General features: G+C 48.3%; 1 protein-coding gene across 1 annotated transcript in view; it reads right to left on the bottom strand.

Annotated features, from left to right (window-relative positions):
- Positions 1-17446: 17446 nt before the first annotated feature.
- LOC132591433 (disabled homolog 2-interacting protein-like) overlaps positions 17447-17854 on the bottom strand; it is a 51901-nt gene continuing 51493 nt past the window's right edge. Inside the window, exon 11 of the mRNA XM_060270009.1 lies at positions 17447-17642. Coding sequence (XP_060125992.1) covers positions 17633-17642 — 10 coding nt within the window. The 3' untranslated portion in view covers positions 17447-17632. The remainder of the gene's footprint in view (positions 17643-17854) is intronic.

The following is a 17854-nucleotide window of genomic DNA, read 5'->3' as shown; positions in this document are numbered from 1 at the left end:
ATTTGCCATGGTGCCTTCAAGGGAATGTGGGGTGTTCACAGACCGCAAGTAAGTTAATGGACTCCTCCCCTTCCTTGGATTAGGATTGATGTTCTCCCTTTTCTACCACACACTTAAGGGGTTCCAGGACTCACACAGGGGCTCTTGTCTGCTTGTTTTCGGGGAGAGGGACAACCACCCCACCACCTGCACAAACCTGAGACTTAGAACCACAGAATGGTAGAGTTGGAATAATACTTATTATTCCAGTTCTGGGCACCACAGTTCAAGAAGGATACTGACAAGCTGGAACGTGTCCAGAAGAGGGCAAGCAAAATGCTTCAAGGCCTGGAAGCGATGCCTTATGAGGAACGGCTTAGGGAGCTGGGTATGTTTAGCCTGGAGAAGAGAAGGTTAAGGGGTGATATGATAAGGTAAAGGTAAAGGGACCCCTGACCATTAGGTCCAGTCGTGACCGACTCTGTGGTTGCGCGCTCATCTCACATTATTGGCCGAGGGAGCCGGCGTATAGCTTCCAGGTCATGTGGCCAGCATGACAAAGCCGCTTCTGGCAAACCAGAGCAGCACACGGAAACGCCGTTTACCTTCCCGCTGTAGCGGTTCCTATTTATCTGCTTGCATTTTGAGGTGCTTTCGAACTGCTAGGTTGGCAGGAGCTGGGACCAAACAACGGGAGCTCACCCCGTCACAGGGATTCGAACCGCTGACCTTCTGATCAGCAAGCCCTAGGCTCTGTGGTTTAACCACAGCGCCACCTGGGTCCCATGTACGGAACAGCTTAGGGAGCTGGGTATGTTTAGCCTGGAGAAGAGAAGGTTAAGGGGTGATATGAGAGCCATGTTCAAATATAGGAAAGGATGTCATATGGAGGAGGGAGAAAGGTTGTTTTCTGCTGCTCCAGAGAAGCGGACACGGAGCAATGGATTCAAACTTCAAGAAAGAAGATTCCACCTCAACATTAGGAAGAACTTCCTGACAGTAAGAGCTGTTCGGCAGTGGAATTTGCTGCCAAGGAATGTGGTGGAGTCTCCTTCTTTGGAGGTCTTTAAGCAGAGGCTTGACAGGCATATGTCAAGAATGCTTTGATGGTGTTTCCTGCTCGGCAGGGGGTTGGACTGGATGGCCCTTGTGGTCTCTTCCAACTCTATGATTCTATGATTCTCTATGATTCTATGATTCCACCTCAACATTAGGAAGAGCTTCCTGACAGTAAGAGCTGTTCGGCAGTGGGATTTGCTGCCAAGGAGTGTGGTGGAGTCTCCTTCTTTGGAGGTCTTTAAGCAGAGGCTTGACAGGCATATGTCAAGAATGCTTGGATGGTGTTTCCTGCTCGGCAGGGGGTTGGACTGGATGGCCCTTGTGGTCTCTTCCAACTCTAGGATTCTATGATTCTATGAAACTACAAGAAAGAAGATTCCACCTCAACATCAGGGATAACTTCCTGACAGTAAGAGCTGTTCGGCAGTGGGATTTGCTGCCAACTCTATGATTCTATGATTCTATGAACTTCCTGACAGTAAGAGCTGTTCGGCAGTGGAATTTGCTACCGAGGAGTGCGGTGGAGTCTCCTTCTTTGGAGGTCTTTAAGCAGAGGCTTGACAGGCATATGTCAAGAATGCTTTGATTTTGTTTCCTGCTTGGCAGGGGGTTGGACTGGATGGCCCTTTTGGTCTCTTCCAACTCTAGGATTCTATGATTCTAAATGAGGAGGGGGAGAACCGTGGTCACCTTCAGCTCCTTGGTGGGAAAAGCAGGATAGAAATGCAATAAGTAAGTTAGCAAGTTCTCACAATTTCCAGCCAGCATGGCCAATGCTTGTAGTTGAGCAACATAGGGAAGGCTGTAAAAATGTGGGAGGGTGCAGTTACAAGATATGGGTCTCAGCAGCCACAAGCAGGCGCTGTGATTCTCCAGCAGCTTGACTTCACCCGTGGAAGGAATGGCCAAGCGATGGAGCGCCTCTTGCTCCAGGAACTGCTGTCTTCAGATGTGATCCTTTCAAATCTTCACTGTAAACCGTAGACAGCTCCTCCGCCCCCACTAGGAACGCTGAATAGCCACTGAGAAAGAATTTCAAACACAGGGGACCTACCTTATACTGCGCCAGAGGGCATCTAGGCCAGGGCTATGAACTCTTAATGGGCAGAGAAAGTTCATTCCAATCACCTACTGGCTTGCACACAAATCAGCTGCTTTGCCCGAAAGCAGTGGGCTCAGCTGGGCTCTGCTGGGTCTCTGGCAAAATCCAGTGGAGAGAGAGAAGTGGAAGGCGTTTGGAGCTGGCGTAGGGCAGAGGACTCACGGGCACTGGGGCTGCTGATGGGAGAATACGCCGGGGGGTTCTTTTCTGTGAATCCTGCATTGCGAGGGGTTGGACTAGATCAGTGTTGGGCAACCTTTTGAGCTTGGTATGTCAAAATTCGCCCCAAAACCCAAGCATAACTCGGGTGGTGTGTCACGTCGAGAGAAAAACCATAATTTTGCGATATTTATAGTTTAAATAACAAAAGTGTATCATTGTAATATATAACTGGATTTAATAAACCCAAAACTAATGATTTAACCAAACCAAACCAAATACCCCTTATTTATCACAAAGTGCCCAGAGTTGTTGAGCTTTTTGGGGGAAGCTGCTGACCAATGTTTCAGAGGTTTTTTGGGTGTGTGTGCAAAAGTTGCTTTGCTATTTTTTTTTGGGGGGGGGAACGCCCCAAAGCTGCTGCCCTTTTTTTGGGGGGGGGGGAAGAGAACAGAAATAAATGACGAATAATACCTTCGCTGGAACTAGAGTGGCTGGGGGAACCCGGCCAGATGGGCGGGGTATAAATAATAAATTATTGTTGTTGTTGTTATTATTATTATTATTATTATTATTATTATTATTATTATTATTATTATTATTACTAACACGCAGCACAGACATAGTCTGCCAAAGCGCCAAAAAACCCAGCAGAGAACGGGTTAAAAAATGAATGCTGTTACACCCAATCATCATCTGCCAAAGCGCCAGAAAAAACAGCATAGAACGGGTTAAAAAACCAATCTCTGGCTACCAGCAACAACAACAAACGGATCGGGTTTTAACAGTGGAGACAAGTTGTAGCGGGAGGAGGAGCGAGTGGGAGAACAAATGGGGAGGGGGGACAACAACAGCAGCGCAAATGGGCCGATGGGGCGCGTGCCAGCCGTGAGGGCTCTGCGTGTCACGTCTGACATGCGTGTCATAGGTCCGCCAACACTGGACTGGATGAACCTTGGGGATCCATCCCAACTCTACGATTCTACAATTCTGGCTATGCTGTCCTACGCGGGAATCCAGGGCATCTTCTGTTGAGACATTTCAGGAGTGCCTCAAATTGGGAGGGGTGGCTAACACCCCAGAGGACAGGATCACACTTCAGAATGACCTTAACAGATTAGACAACTGGGCCAAAGCAAACAAGATGAATTTTAACAAGGAGAAATGTAAAGTACTACACTTGGGCAAAAAAATGAAAGGCATAAATACAGGATGGGAGACATCTGGCTTGAGAGCAGTGCATGTGAAAAGGATCTAGGAGTCTTGGTAGACCACAAACTTGACATGAGTCAACAGTGTGATGCAGCAGCTAAAAAAGCCAATGCAATTCTGGGCTGCATCAATAGGAGTATAGCATCTAGATCAAGGGAAGTAATAGTACCACTGTATTCTGCTCTGGTCAGACCTCACCTGGAGTACTGTGTCCAGTTCTGGGCACCACAGTTCAAGAAGGAGACTGACAAGCTGGAACGTGTCCAGAGGAGGGCAACCAAAATGGTCAAAGGCCTGGAAACGATGCCTTATGAGGAACGGCTTAGGGAGCTGGGTATGTTTAGCCTGGAGAAGAGAAGGTGAAGGGGTGATATGATAACCATGTTCAAATATATAAAAGGATGTCATATGGAGGAGGGAGAAAGGTTGTTTTCTGCTGCTCCAGAGAAGCGGACAAGGAGCAACGGATTCAAACTACAGGAAAGAAAATTCCACCTAAACATTAGGAAGAACTTCCTGACAGTAAGAGCTGTTCGGCAGTGGAATTTGCTGCCAAGGAGTGTGGTGGAGTCTCCTTCTTTGGAGGTCTTTAAGTGGAGGCTTGACAGCCATCTGTCAGGAATGCTTTGATGGTGTTTCCTGCTTGGCAGGGGGTTGGACTGGATGGCCCTTGTGGTCTCTTCCAACTCTATGATTCTATGATTCTATGATTGGAATAAACTCTCTTTGGCGGGGGCTCAGCTACAGCTTCATTAGAACAAAGCCCAACGCAGCACGTCTGAAAATCTGAAGTGGCACAGGAAGGGCTCTGAGCTTTTGACAGCGCTCTCTGGAAGCTGAGGCCTCCCTGCCTCCTCCTTCAGCACATGGAGAGGAGTTGTCAGCAGGGAAGAACGAGACTCCGGGTTGCAAATCATTTTGACAGATCCAGGCAGGGAGTGGCGGGGGGGGGGGGGGGAGAGAGAAGGGGTATATTTGGAAGGATTCGTCAACATTAATCCCGCTTTGCTAATTTCACTCGCTTGAGATGTGCAATCCACTTTGTATGCAGGAGAGGAAGTCTTTGTTGTCTGGGTCCGGGACACAGCGCTGCCACCACAGCCTGCTGTTCAAGGATGCGGCAGGATCCAGCTTGTCCTGATGTGGGGCTTGTGGGTTGTGTTACCACTGCCTGCTCCTGGTTATAGCGCCACATGGCCAGAGTGTGGCGTGTGACTCCCCTTACACATTCTAAAGGATGGGAGGAACAAGGAGATATGGGGGGGGGGGACATTCTAGAACAGTGTGGGGCAACCTTTTGAGCTTGGTGTGTCAAAATTCGCCAAAAAACCGAGCATAACTCAGGTGGGGTGTCACTTTGAGGGGGGAAAAACGTAATTTCGCGATATTTATAGTTTAAATAACAAAAATGTATAATTGTAATATATAACTGTATTTAATAAACCAGAAACTAATTATTTGACCAGACCAAACCCAAAACCCCTTATTTATCACAAAGTGCCCAGAGTTGTTGAGCATTTTTTGGGGGGGAGCTGCTGACCAAAGTTTTTTGGGGGTGCAAAAGTTATTTTGTTTTTTTTTCGGGGTGGTGGTGGCCCAAAGCTGCTGTGCTTTTTTTGGGGGGGGGGAGAGAACATAAATAAATGACGAATAATACCTTCGCTGGAACTAACACGCAGCACCGACATAGTTTGCCAAAGTGCCAAAAAAACCCAACAGCACAGAACGGGTTAAAAAGCGAACACTGTTACACCCAATCATCGTCTGCCAAAGCACCAGGGAAAAAAGCACAGAAAGGGTTAAAAAACCAATCTCTGGCTACCAGCAGCAACAACAACAAAAAGGGATCCGGGTTTTAACAGCGGAGACAAGCTGTAGCGTGAGGAGGAGCGGGAGAACAAATGGGGGGGGGAACCAACAACAGGGCGAATGGGCCGATGAGGGCTCTGCGTGCCAGAATGAGGGCTCTGCGTGTCACGTCCGACACGCGTGTCATAGGTTCGCCATCGCTGTTCTAGAAACTATTTCCAGTAGCAAATGAAAGGGGCCATTCTAAATGAAAGGGGTTGGACTGGATGGCCCTTGTGGTCTCTTCCAACTCTATGATTCTATGATGACAAGTGACATAATTAGCTCCTTGTAGGGTTGCAGGAGTATCAAAACAAGCCAAGCCACTGGCAGCTAGGAAGACGTTGCCTTCCTGGGTCCAGGGAGCCAGGCGGAACCTCTCTCTCTTCTCCATTGCTTGGCTCTAGGCACATGAGTCCTGGTCCAAAGGCAAGGATTTCCACCAAGGGCAACTATTCCCTTTGCCCTCTGGTCCTGGGCAGCACCACTTCCATTGTGTCAGGAGCTGAACGCTATAACCTGTAGAATAACAGAGTTGCAGAGCAGGAAGCAACCCCCCGAAGGGTCATCTAGCCCAACCCCCCCTCCTGTGCAAGAGTCGCAGCTGTATGAAGGACTGCAACTTTGATTGCAGCTGTTTTAAAGCAGACGTTCAATAGCTGCCTGTCAGGGATGCTTTAGCTGTAATGCTTGCACTGCAGGGGGTTGGACTAGATGACCCTCAAATGGAGAAGAGCAGAATACAGTGGTACTATTACTTCCCTAGATGCTATACTCCTATTGATACAGCCCAGAATTGCATTGGCTTTTTGAGCTGCTGCATCACACTGCTGGCTCATATCAAGTTTGTGGTCTACCAATAAAGACTCCTAGATCCTTTTCACATGTACTGCTCTCAAGCTAGGTGTCTCCCATCCTGTATTTGTGCCTTTCATTTTTTCTGCCCAAGTGTAGTACCTTACATTTCTCCTTGTTCAAATTCATCTTGTTTGCTTTGGCCCAGTTGTCTAATCTGTTAAGGTCATTCTGAAGTGTGATCCTGTCCTCTGGGGTATTAGCCACCCCTCCCAATTTGGTGTCATCTGCAAACTTGCTCAGGATGCCCTCAAGCCCATCATCCAAGTCATTGATAAAGATGTTGAACAAGACTGGGCCCAAGACAGAACCCTGTGGCACCCCACTAGTCACCACTCTCCAGGATGAGGAGGAGTGAGAACCTGGAGGCTAAGAGCAGGGGGTCCCCAGACTGCGGCCGGCCCAATTGGCCTCCCAATCCGGCCCGCGACGACGCCCGGTGTTGGGGCGCGCTGCATGGCGGCGCGCTTCCAGATATGAAAAAATCGCCGAAAATCGTTTCTGCACATGCGTATGGGCCTCTCCCGACCCAGAAGAGGTCATTTCCGGTGCACTTCCGGGTCGGGGGAGGCCCATACGCATGCACACAAACAATTGCCGGCGATTTTTCCGGCCTGGAAGCGCGCCAGCGCGCCAGTAAATGGGTTTGCGCATGCGCACTGGCGTGCACTCCCCCACCCTCCGGCCCACTGTGCACGCACTCCCCCGCCCTCCGGCCCACTGCGCGATCGGCGCAGCGGGCACCGGCCCAAAGGCGGGTAAGTCTGGGGACCCCTGGCTAAGAGAGAGGGTATGCCAGAAGAAAAATGAATCGGTATTGATTTATATATACAGTATTAGTAACTTTGTGTTAATGTAACAACTGTGTATTTTAGTAATACTTTTAAGTTGCCTGTTGCTGTTTCAGTTTTTTTGTACACTGCTTAGATATTAAGAGCTAAAGAATAAAATAATCAAGAGTCCCCTCCCATGGTTTCCAGCAACTGGTATTTGGAAAAATTGCCACCTCCAACTGCAACATCGCAGATAGCGGTCTTTGACAGCCCTTTCTTCCTCCATGAATTAGTCCAATCCTCTTCTGAAGCCATGGCTTGAATCTTCCAACACTACACACTGTGCTTCATTAGATGACCATTAAGTTCTAGTGCAGTGTTGGGCAACCTTTTGAGCTTGGTGTGTCAAAATTCGCCAAAAAACCGAGCATAACTCAGGTGGGGTGTCACTTCGAGAAAAAAAACCATAATTTTGCGATATTTATAGTTTAAATAACAAAAATGTATCATTGTGATATATAACTGTATTTAATAAACCAAAAACTAATTATTTGACCAGACCAAACCCCAAACCCCTTATTTATCACAAAGCGCCCAGAGTTGTTGAGCATTTTGGGGGGAGCTACTGACCAAAGTTTTTTGGGGGTGCAAAAGTTCTTTTGTTTTTTTTCCGGGGTGGTGGTGGCCCAAAGCTGCTGTGCTTTTTGGGGAGGGGGAGGGGGAGAGAACATAAATAAATGACGAATAATACCTTCGCTGGAACTAACACGCAGCACCGACATAGTCTGCCAAAGTGCCAAAAAAACCCAACAGCACAGAACGGGTTAAAAAACGAACGCTGTTACACCCAATCATCGTCTGCCAAAGCGCCAGGAAAAAAAGCACAGAAAGGGTTAAAAAACCAATCTCTGGCTACCAGCAGCAACAACAACAAAATGGGATCCGGGTTTTAACAGCGGAGACAAGCTGTAGCTTGAGGAGGAGCGGGAGAACAAATGGGGGGGGGAACCAACAACAGGGCGAATGGGCCGATGAGGGCTCTGCGTGCCAGAATGAGGGCTCTGCGTGTCACGTCTGACACGCGTGTCATAGGTTCGATTCCCTCTCCGCTTTTTCCACGGCATGCATAATTTTAGAAACTTCTGCCCTGTTCCCTCTTACCTGCCTTTTCTCTGAACAGAAAAGTCTCAAGCGCTGCCCCTTTTCCTCACAGGGGGAGTTGCTCCATTTTGTTTTATTTCTGTTGCCCTTTTCTGAACTTTCCCCCAACTCTCCAATATCCTTTTTCAAGGTGAGGCAACCAGAACTGGGCACAGCACTACTCCCAAAAGGGGTAGCCCCATAGATTTGTGTGCTTTTGGCCCCCCAAGATTGGCGCATGGGAGTTCTTAAACCAGCCACTTCCCAATAGTCCCTGACCAACTCCCTTGCGTGACACAGAAGTCACGAAAAATCACGGGCCAAAGGGAGCTGTTCGGCAGTGGAATTTGCTGCCAAGGAGTGTGGTGGAGTCTCCTTCTTTGGAGGTCTTTAAGCAGAGGCTTGACAGGCATATGTCAAGAATGCTTTGATGGTGTTTCCTGCTCGGCAGGGGGTTGGACTGGATGGCCCTTGTGGTCTCTTCCAACTCTAGGATCCTATGATTCTAACTCCAGCCTGACATACAGGGATGCCGGTTAACATGGGAATTAAAGGAAAAGGTAAAGGGACCCCTGACCATTAGGTCCAGTCATGACCGACTCCTGACAGTGAGAGCTGTTCCGCAGTGGAATTTGTTGCCAAGGAGTGTGGTGGAGTCTCCTTCTTTGGGAGGTCTTTAAGCAGAGGCTTGACAGCCATATGTCAAGAATGCTTTGATGGCGTTTCCTGCTCGGCAGGGGGTTGGACTGGATGGCCCTTGGGGGTCTCTTCCAACTCTACGATTCTATGAGGGCACTCGTCCCTGCAGCTGACTTTGGAGTGAAAAAGCATCCCACAGAGAGAATCTTGGATAAAATAGCTAAATAAATCTTTAATATTTTCTAATTGCAAATGTACATAAATTGCACACTCAAATCAATTCATTATCTCCCCGCCCCCCCCAAACACCAACTACGTTCTCTGTACATTATTACACGGTGGTGGTTGTTTTTCAAAGAGCATGAAAGAGATTTGGCCAGCCTGGCTCCTTACGTTTCATATTATCAGCATCAATACTTCTTTTTTTAAAAACATACTTACAAAAAAATTATTATTTGCTTTGTTTCCTTTGTAAGAGGGTATAAAACATCATTTTTAACTGCTTTTGGATAGGAACTAGGATTGACCTAAGCAGATATACAGAGATAAATTGAGCGAGGGGGTATATTTTCAGACACAGCGATGCAGAAATGAAAGGGTAATAATAATAATAATAATAATAATAATAATAATAATAATAATAATAATAATAATTTATTATTTATACCCCGCCCATCTGGCCGGGTTCCCCCAGAACAAACCTAAACAGGTGGACACAGAGACTTGTGAATATTGGGTGTCGAAACACAGAATGTTTACAGCTCACACAGACCTGGAAGGGTTTGTTCTGGAGTTGCTGTGTAAGAGTGCTCAGAGTCCCATCTTATTTGCATTGGGTTCGGAACATGTACGTGCAATAATTTAAAGGCTTGCCCTTTTGGTTCCTGTCCTGTTTTAGCAAATTAAGAACACCTTTCCATTTTGACTCAAACTAAAAGGCTTTCCGTTTTGGGGTGCCTGCCCAGGGACTATTCAACTGGAAGCATGTGCGGGCAGAGTCCTTCCAGGCAGCTCATATGTAACAAGAGACCTCGCCACTTTTCTGAACTCAGCCTTTGCCAAGCTGGTGCCCTCCAGATGTTTTGGACTACAGCTCTCACCAACCCCCAGCAAGCACAGCCGAGTTGTAGCCCCAAACACCTGCGGGGGAACCAGGTTGGCAAAGTCTGGACTAAAAGAAAGATTGTTTTCTGCTGCTCCAGAGAAGCGGACACGGAGCAATGGATTCAAACTTCAAGAAAGAAGATTCCACCTCAACATCAGGAAGAACTTCCCGACAGTAAGAGCTGTTCGGCAGTGGGATTTGCTGCCAAGGAGTGTGGTGGAGTCTCCTCCTTTGGAAGTCTTTAAGCGGAGGCTTTGATGACAGGAATGCTTTGATGGTGTTTCCTGCTTGGCGGGGGGTTGGACTGGATGGCCCTTGTGGTCTCTTCCAACTCTAGGATTCTATGATTCTAAACTGCAGGTTAAGGACCGGCTTGCTGGGGAATCTTAAACCCAAACCATTCTGCTGTTTCCTCCGGCACTCTGGCTATGGGTGGTTCTATCTAGCCTGTGGAATAGTTTGGTTTTTTTGCAACAAGGCTGCAGGGGCAGACTAACAATGTTTCAATGATTCTAGTTACAGGTAGGTAGCCGTGTTGGTCTGAGTCGAAGCAAAATAGAAAACATTCCTTCAGTAGCACCTTCAAGACCAACTAAGTTTTTATTTTGGTATGAGCTTTCGTGTGCATGCACACTTCTTCAGATACACTTGAAACAGAAGCGTCAGACCCTTATATATATATAAGGGGGTGGGTGGGAATGGGTGGAACCAGTAGGAGAACACTTCAATCTCCCAGGACATTCTATGCAAGATCTCAAAGCAGCTGTTTTATTACAGAGAAATTTCAGGAACAGACTGGAAAGAGAAGTTGCTGAATTGGAAATCATTACCAAGCTTAAAACCATGGAGCCACCTGGGATGAATAAGGACATCGGATTCTTATCTCATTATGCATGATCAAGCTTTCTTTAGCGCCTCAGCCCTTGCTTCCCCCCCCCCCCCCCGGGACTAATTGCAGTCATCAGCAGTCGTTAACAGCCATCTACAGGTTTACCACTCCCATCAGCCCATCACCCATTCCCACCCACCCCCACCACCCTCTGTATATATATAAGGGTCTGACACTTCTGTTTCAAGTGTATCTGAAGAAGTGCGCATGCACACGAAAGCTCATACCAAAACGAAAACTTAGTTGGTCTTTAAGGTGCTACTGAAGGATTTTTTAAAATCGTGTCTCAATGACAAACACACAACAGTTCTGCCTGGATTAGCTGCCTTCCCCAGCGGGATTTTGCAGTTTGGTGGCGCAGGCAGAGTGTAGTTGAGCGGCTGCCTGTGAAGCTGGATAAAGTGGCTGAAGGGCACTACTGCCCCCATGGAAATCAACCAGAAACAGACGAAGCCCTGGTGCCTGTGGGGTTTTCCACTTGTTCCAGAGCAGGTGACCAACATCTCTGTCCCGTTCCTTTCCCCACTGCGCAGCTGTCCTTCCCCTTGAAACAAATCGGGTCATGTGCTTGTGAGCTGGGTTGTACATAGTGGAACTCAACCAGATCAGACTCTTTCTACTGTCGTGATTTTTTGTTTGTTTGTTTGACACAAATGCAAACTCCTGTTCACTTTAGTACCCAATTTATGATGTGTGTGCACGCTGCAGAATATCTGGTATCTCCACCAAATTCCATTAGAGACGACCTGATCCACTTGCAAGTCAAGGTTTTGAAGCAGGGTAGAGTAGTCAACTCCACTATTGTAATTCGCTCTACGCGGGGCTGCCCTTAAAGCTGACCCAGAAACTCCAGCGGGTGCAGAATGCCGCCGCGAGGCTCCTGACGGGCTCCCGGCCGCGGGATCACATTCATCCAGTGCTTTACCAGCTGCACTGGCTCCCGGTGGAGTACAGGATCAGGTTTAAGGTGCTGGGTTTGACCTTTAAAGCCCTATGCGGCTTGGGACCCTCGTGCCTACGGGACCGCCTCTCCTGGTATGCCCCGCGGAGGACCTTAAGGTCCACAAACAACAATATTCTGGAGATCCCGAGCCATAAGGTGGCTAGATTGGCCTCTACTAGAGCCAGGGCCTTTTCAGTACTGGCCCCAACTTGGTGGAACGCTCTTTTCCCCAGGAGACCAGGGCCCTGCGGGATTGGTCATCTTTCCGCAGGGCCTGCAAGACAGAGCTGTTCCGCCTGGCCTTTAGGTTATTAGACTCAGCCTGACCCCTGTTTTTTTCCTCTCTCGTGGCTTGGATTTATGGACTACTTGAAATGAGGCTGCACTTTAAATTTTAATACTGTATTTTAATTAATTGTTTTTATGTTTCATTGCAATTCTGTTGGTGTCAGCCGCCCTGAGCCCGGTTTTTGACTGGGGAGGGCGGGGTATAAATAAAAATTTATTATTATTATTATATTATTATTATTTATAAACTGAAGCAGATTAAGAGAATCTACACTGGAAGCTGCATCGCACCGCACACCTGATAGACACCAGGGCGTGGCCCCTGATCCAAACAGGCAAAGATCTAGGATATACTTTTTTCACGGCGGGAGTTTTGTCTTTTGCATGTGGCCTCCGGGTTCGCTTGCTCTCCCTTATCAAGCCGCCTGCCGCAACCCCCAGGGGAAAAGCAAAGATGAGGGCAACTTGTGCGTGCGACTCCCGTTTGTTCTTTGCCTCTTCCGAGCCACCCATGTCTCCCAATGAGCTTGCTTAGCCCAGACGGGTGTTTATTATGGGAGAAGTGCAGGAAAAAGGGGGCCGCTCTCCTCTTTTTGGCACTACTCATAGAGCAGTGGTTCCCAACAGGTGGCCCGCGAGCTATGCCAGAGGGGTCCGCAAGATGCTATTAGAATAAAAAAATGTATTAAATATATTTCGTATGATAACAGATTTTTTGTTTTGGCCGCTTCCTGCATGAGCAGAGTCTAGCGCAAAACTAGAATTAGAGGCCGTAGTTCTGCTGTATGCCGTTAGGTGGCGCTTTACAAACACGACTGTTTTGCAAAGAGGCAGCGCACGCATTCTACTCACGCTCACCTCCCCAAGATGCTTTGCGCGCGTCGGCTTCATTTGTGCGCTACCGCGCAGGTACCCTATCTTCTCCATTCCCCTCCCTCCTCCCTGGCGCGCGCTGCCTCTTGCCAAAACAGTAGTGCTTGTAAACAAAGCGTTGTTTTTCGCGGAAGCTACAGTTCGCGTAGTTAAAAATGGACCGTTGGTTAAAAAGTGGTTCGCTAAAACGACAAAGGCCTACAGATGAAGAGGAAGATAATGCATTTGATGTTCAAGCGAGTAAGTCAGTGACTCTCGAACCGATCTTGTCAGTGTCCATTGAACCTAAATCGCTGGCGTCCCTTGAACCTAACCCTTCCAAGATCAGTGTGAAGCTTACTGGAAAAATTAGATTAGGAATTAGGAATTAGATTTAGGATTAGGAATTAATGGGGGTCCTTGTCACAATAGCGATGAGGGGTCCTCGGGAAAATTTTGTTGGGAACCCCTGTCATAGAGGACATAAACGGCATTGAAACAAGATCCTGCATTTTCCTCCCATCTAATCCAGATTGCCCCTTTCGGGGGATTTGGCAGGCCGAGAATTAAATAGATAAATGAACAAATAAACAAACGGTGCCATAGCTCGATGATTTATCTGCAGATTAGGCCCTGCTCGGAAAACCCCTTGATCTCTTTGGTCTCCTTCTTTGGAGGTCTTTAAGCGGAGGCTTGACAGGCATATGTCAAGAATGCTTTGATGGTGTTTCCTGCTTGGCAGGGGGTTGGACTGGATGACCCTTGTGGTCTCTTCCAACTCTATGATTCTATGATTCTCTATGATTCTATGATTCCACCTCAACATTAGGAAGAGCTTCCTGACAGTAAGAGCTGTTTGGCAGTGGAATTTGCTGCCAAGGAGTGTGGTGGAGTCTCCTTCTTTGGAGGTCTTTAAGCAGAGGCTTGACAGGCATATGTCAAGAATGCTTTGATGGTGTTTCCTGCTTGGCAGGGGGTTGGACTGGATGGCCCTTGTGGTCTCTTCCAACTCTATGATTCTATATGATTCTACGTCAACATTAGGAAGAACTTCCTGACAGTAAGAGCTGTTCGGCAGTGGGATTTGCTGCCAAGGAGTGTGGTGGAGTCTCCTTCTTTGGCTTTGAGGACAGGAATGCTTTGATGGTGTTTCCTGTTTGGCAGGGGGTTGGACTGGATGACCCTTGTGGTCTCTTCCAGCTCTATGATTCTATGATTCTTGCAATCTGGAATTGGGAGGCTGGACTGGAACAAGGAATATCTCATTTTCCCTCCCCGCATTCCCAAGATCCAGTGGATTGCAGAGCCAACCACCGATGGCAAAACTAGGAGCTGGGTTCTTCCGCCCATTAAGAGCTACAATGGCAATCTGAACTTGGTGGCCGCGTGAGCCCCATTTCCACACCACTGTGGACGCAGCCAGTTAACAGCAGACTGGCGATCTCGGCCAAAGCAGCCACACCAATCGGAACCGGAAATTGCTTTGTACAGTCGTTAGGCAAAAAATGGCACGTTGTACAATCACACACTCGAGAACATCTTTGTTGGCTTACAAAAGAGAACCTGTACAATTTCTAGTCATAAAGATCTGTGTATTATCATCATCATCAATAATAATAATAATAATAACAACAATAATAATATTAATAATAAAAATAAAAAAGACTTACAGATTGTTTGCATTATATAACAAGTTCTTACAGCAGAAAGCTCGAGAACGAGGAAGAACGGCTCCGGGGCCGTGTCTCTTTTCTGCACGGTGGACGCACACCGCCGGGAGGGCAGAAATTAAACCAAGCAGGGAGGGCGGAGGGAGCGGAAGAGGGTTTGTTGGTGGCAAACTGTTGCCCCTTGTGCCTTTCACACAGCTTCAGGAAGGACAGCGGGAGCAGCCAGTGGAGAGAGGTTGCATGGAGTTTGAGATCCGTTTGCTGAGCCTTGAGCCTCGGGGGGGGGGTGGGAGTGGGGGGGGGGAGATGACTGCAAACTGCTGGGAAGGACCAACCCCTCCCCAAGGACCAGCTTCCTCTTCTGCAGGGAAACCAAACCCTGTTAAAACATCCCCATTGAGCACGAGAGCTGTGTCAAAGAGAGGGGGAGTGCCAGGAGAGGGTCACCTGTTAAGCTTCCACCCGCATAGACCAACGGATGTATCAACCTCTGTGTGCAAGTGCAGAACTGGAAGATTTGGGTACTAGAGGTGCCCGGGCAACAGGGCCTCTTCTCCGCAACAACAGACCCCCCCCCTGCAAACCTAAAGCAAGGGGGTGGGCTATGGGCGGGGGGGGGGGGGAGTAGCTGCTCCAAAAGTGCCTATAGGACCACTCCCCACTAGAACTCCACTTAAGATTCCACTTAAACATTAGGAAGAACTTCCTGACAGTAAGAGCTGTTCGGCAGTGGGATTTGCTGCCAAGGAGCGTGGTGGAGCCTCCTTCTTTGGAGGTCTTTAAGCAGAGGCTTGACAGGCATGTGTCAATAATGCTTGGATGGTGTTTCCTGCTCGGCAGGGGGTTGGACTGGATGGCCCTTCTGGTCTCTTCCAACTCTAGGATTCTATGATTCTATGAACTTCCTGACAGTAAGAGCTGTTCGGCAGTGGAATTTGCTGCCAAGGAGCGTGGTGGAGTCTCTTCCTTTGGAGGTCTTTAAGCAGAGGCTTGACAGGCATATGTCCAGAATGCTTGGATGGTGTTTCCTGCTCGGCAGGGGGTTGGACTGGATGGCCCTCGGGGTCTCTTCCAACTCTAGGATTCTATGAACTCCTCCCTGGCATTTTAAAAGGCGCACATTCAAAATGTTCACAACCCCCACCCCCTGCCCCCACAAAAAAGTTCTCGCAAAGAGGGATTCCTGCCAGGGGCGATGCGTCCTGCGTTTAAAATCTTATACTGAGAAAACTTGCAATACTTCCACGGGGCTCATTATTTGGACGGATCTCATTCTGGGACATGATCTGTTCAATCTTTTCCCCACCCGCACAAGGTGACTTGGTGGCATGTTTGTGTTTTTTTGCGGGGTTGGGGGCAAGTATAAGGAGGCAGGAAATCCTTACGGTTCACACGTTCAGCGGTTGCTCGTTTTATGCTAGTGGTTCGCCCGCACCCCTTGCGGAGATCAGGGTGCACCAAAAAAACCTGATTGTCTGAGGCCACAGACTGTTCTGGCGGCCCTTATGGACTCTTGGGGCATTGTAAAATAGGGCTGCAAGTTTTCAAATTAGATTTGCTGGCAAAGGCCTAAAAGCCCTCCATGTCGCCTTTATCCACTTTAAGCAGGCCTTTGATCTAATCCCCAGGAACCAGCTATGGCCAAAACTGGCAGCGACGTCTATCGACCGCCTCCTCCTTTTGCTGATTATGAATTTGCATACAAACACCTTCCTGAGAATTAGGCTAGATGGCAAGGGGCTAGTCTCTAATCCGGTTGCCACCACTAGAGGGGTAAGACAGGGCTGCTTGCTTGCCTGCTTGCCCCTGCCCTGTTTAATTTCTATATTAACTCACTAGTGGCCCATATGACCAATGCTGTTTTCCACCCGCCAAAATTAGCAGGTCGAGCCTTGAATGTCCTCCTGTGTGCGGATGACGCCGCCCTCTTAGCTACCTCCCCCATTGGGTTAAGGGGGATGCTTCGAGCTCTTCATGAATACAGTGGTACCTCGGTTTATGAACACAATTGGTTCCGGAAGTCTGTTCATAAACTGAAGCGTTCATAAACTGAAGCGAACTTTCCCATTGAAAGTAATGGAAAGTGGATTAATCCGTTCCAGACGGTCCACGGAGTAACCGTTCATAAACTGAAGCGAACTTTTCCATTGAAAGTAATGGAAAGTGGATTAATCCGTTCCAGACGGGTCCGCGAAGTACTTAAACTGAAGCGTTCATAAACTGAAACATGGGTGTAATTGGTTCCGGAAGTCTGTTCATAAACTGAAGCGTTCATAAACTGAAGCGAACTCTCCCATTGAAAGTAATGGAAAGTGAATTAATCTGTTCCAGATGGGTCCGCGGCGTTCATAAACCGAAAATTCATAAACCGAGGTGTTCATAAACCGAGGTTCCACTGTACGTGACCCAACACAAGCTCCACCTTAATCATGCCAAGACCCAAATAATGGTCTTTGCTGCTCGAGCAAAACCTAATTTGTGGTCAATTAATGGTATTCCCATAGAGCAGGTTAGTTGCTTCAAATACCTGGGTCAGATAGTTCGATCAAACAAACAGGTCCTTCTTGGCACACAGAGAATATATAGATTTGAAACCACATCTCCTGGGGTGGGGTGGGGGAGGGGAGAGGGGAGAAGTTCGTTCTCGTCACGGTCCACGTTTCTGAGGGCTCGCGCCGGACCTACGGGCTTGGTGTGTGGGGCAGCACAAAACCATGTTGGAGCCACGAGGAATTCAGGGAAGTCCCAGTTCTTCCGAGACTTGCGCGTGCATGGAACACGTTCTCTTTAAAGAGGGCCTCCTCGGCTCCCCGACGCTTTGATCCGCCCACCGCTGTGATCGATAAGGCGGTGAGAGGAATCCGCAGGACTAAGCGCCAGCAAATCAACCCACAAGCCGGTTGGAGGTTAGTAAGCACAGCACCCGCCCCCCCGCCATGATGCTGCTTAGGAACCAGGGGTTAGTTAGGAACCACTAATCCCGGGCTGATGGCGATCCTGACAGGGGGAGGCATTTTTTTTCGGAAAGCTGCCGTCCTTGCTCCACTCCCCATTAAAACGGGATAGTTTTCCAGAAACTGGACTGCTTGGGGGTTTATTTTTTTGGACTGTTTTTATTCCTAACGCAGACTGTGGAAGAAAAGAGAGAACAGTTACCGATCTTCATGCTTCTGGGAGGCCGGTTCCCCACCCCTCCTTCTTTGTCCTCCTCGTCCGGCTGTTTAGCGGCGACGCCGTCAGCAGCAAAAAGCTTCACGCAACACAACCCTTTCCACTAACAAACCTCCAGAAAGCTCAACTAGGCCAGAAAGAGAGAGAGAGAGAGAGAGAGAGAGAGAGAG

The sequence above is a fragment of the Zootoca vivipara genome, chromosome W, assembly GCF_963506605.1.
Source record: "Zootoca vivipara chromosome W, rZooViv1.1, whole genome shotgun sequence".
Taxonomy (NCBI): domain Eukaryota; kingdom Metazoa; phylum Chordata; class Lepidosauria; order Squamata; family Lacertidae; genus Zootoca; species Zootoca vivipara.
Note: the sequence above shows the minus strand (reverse complement) of the source record. Positions and strands in the feature narration are given on the sequence as shown.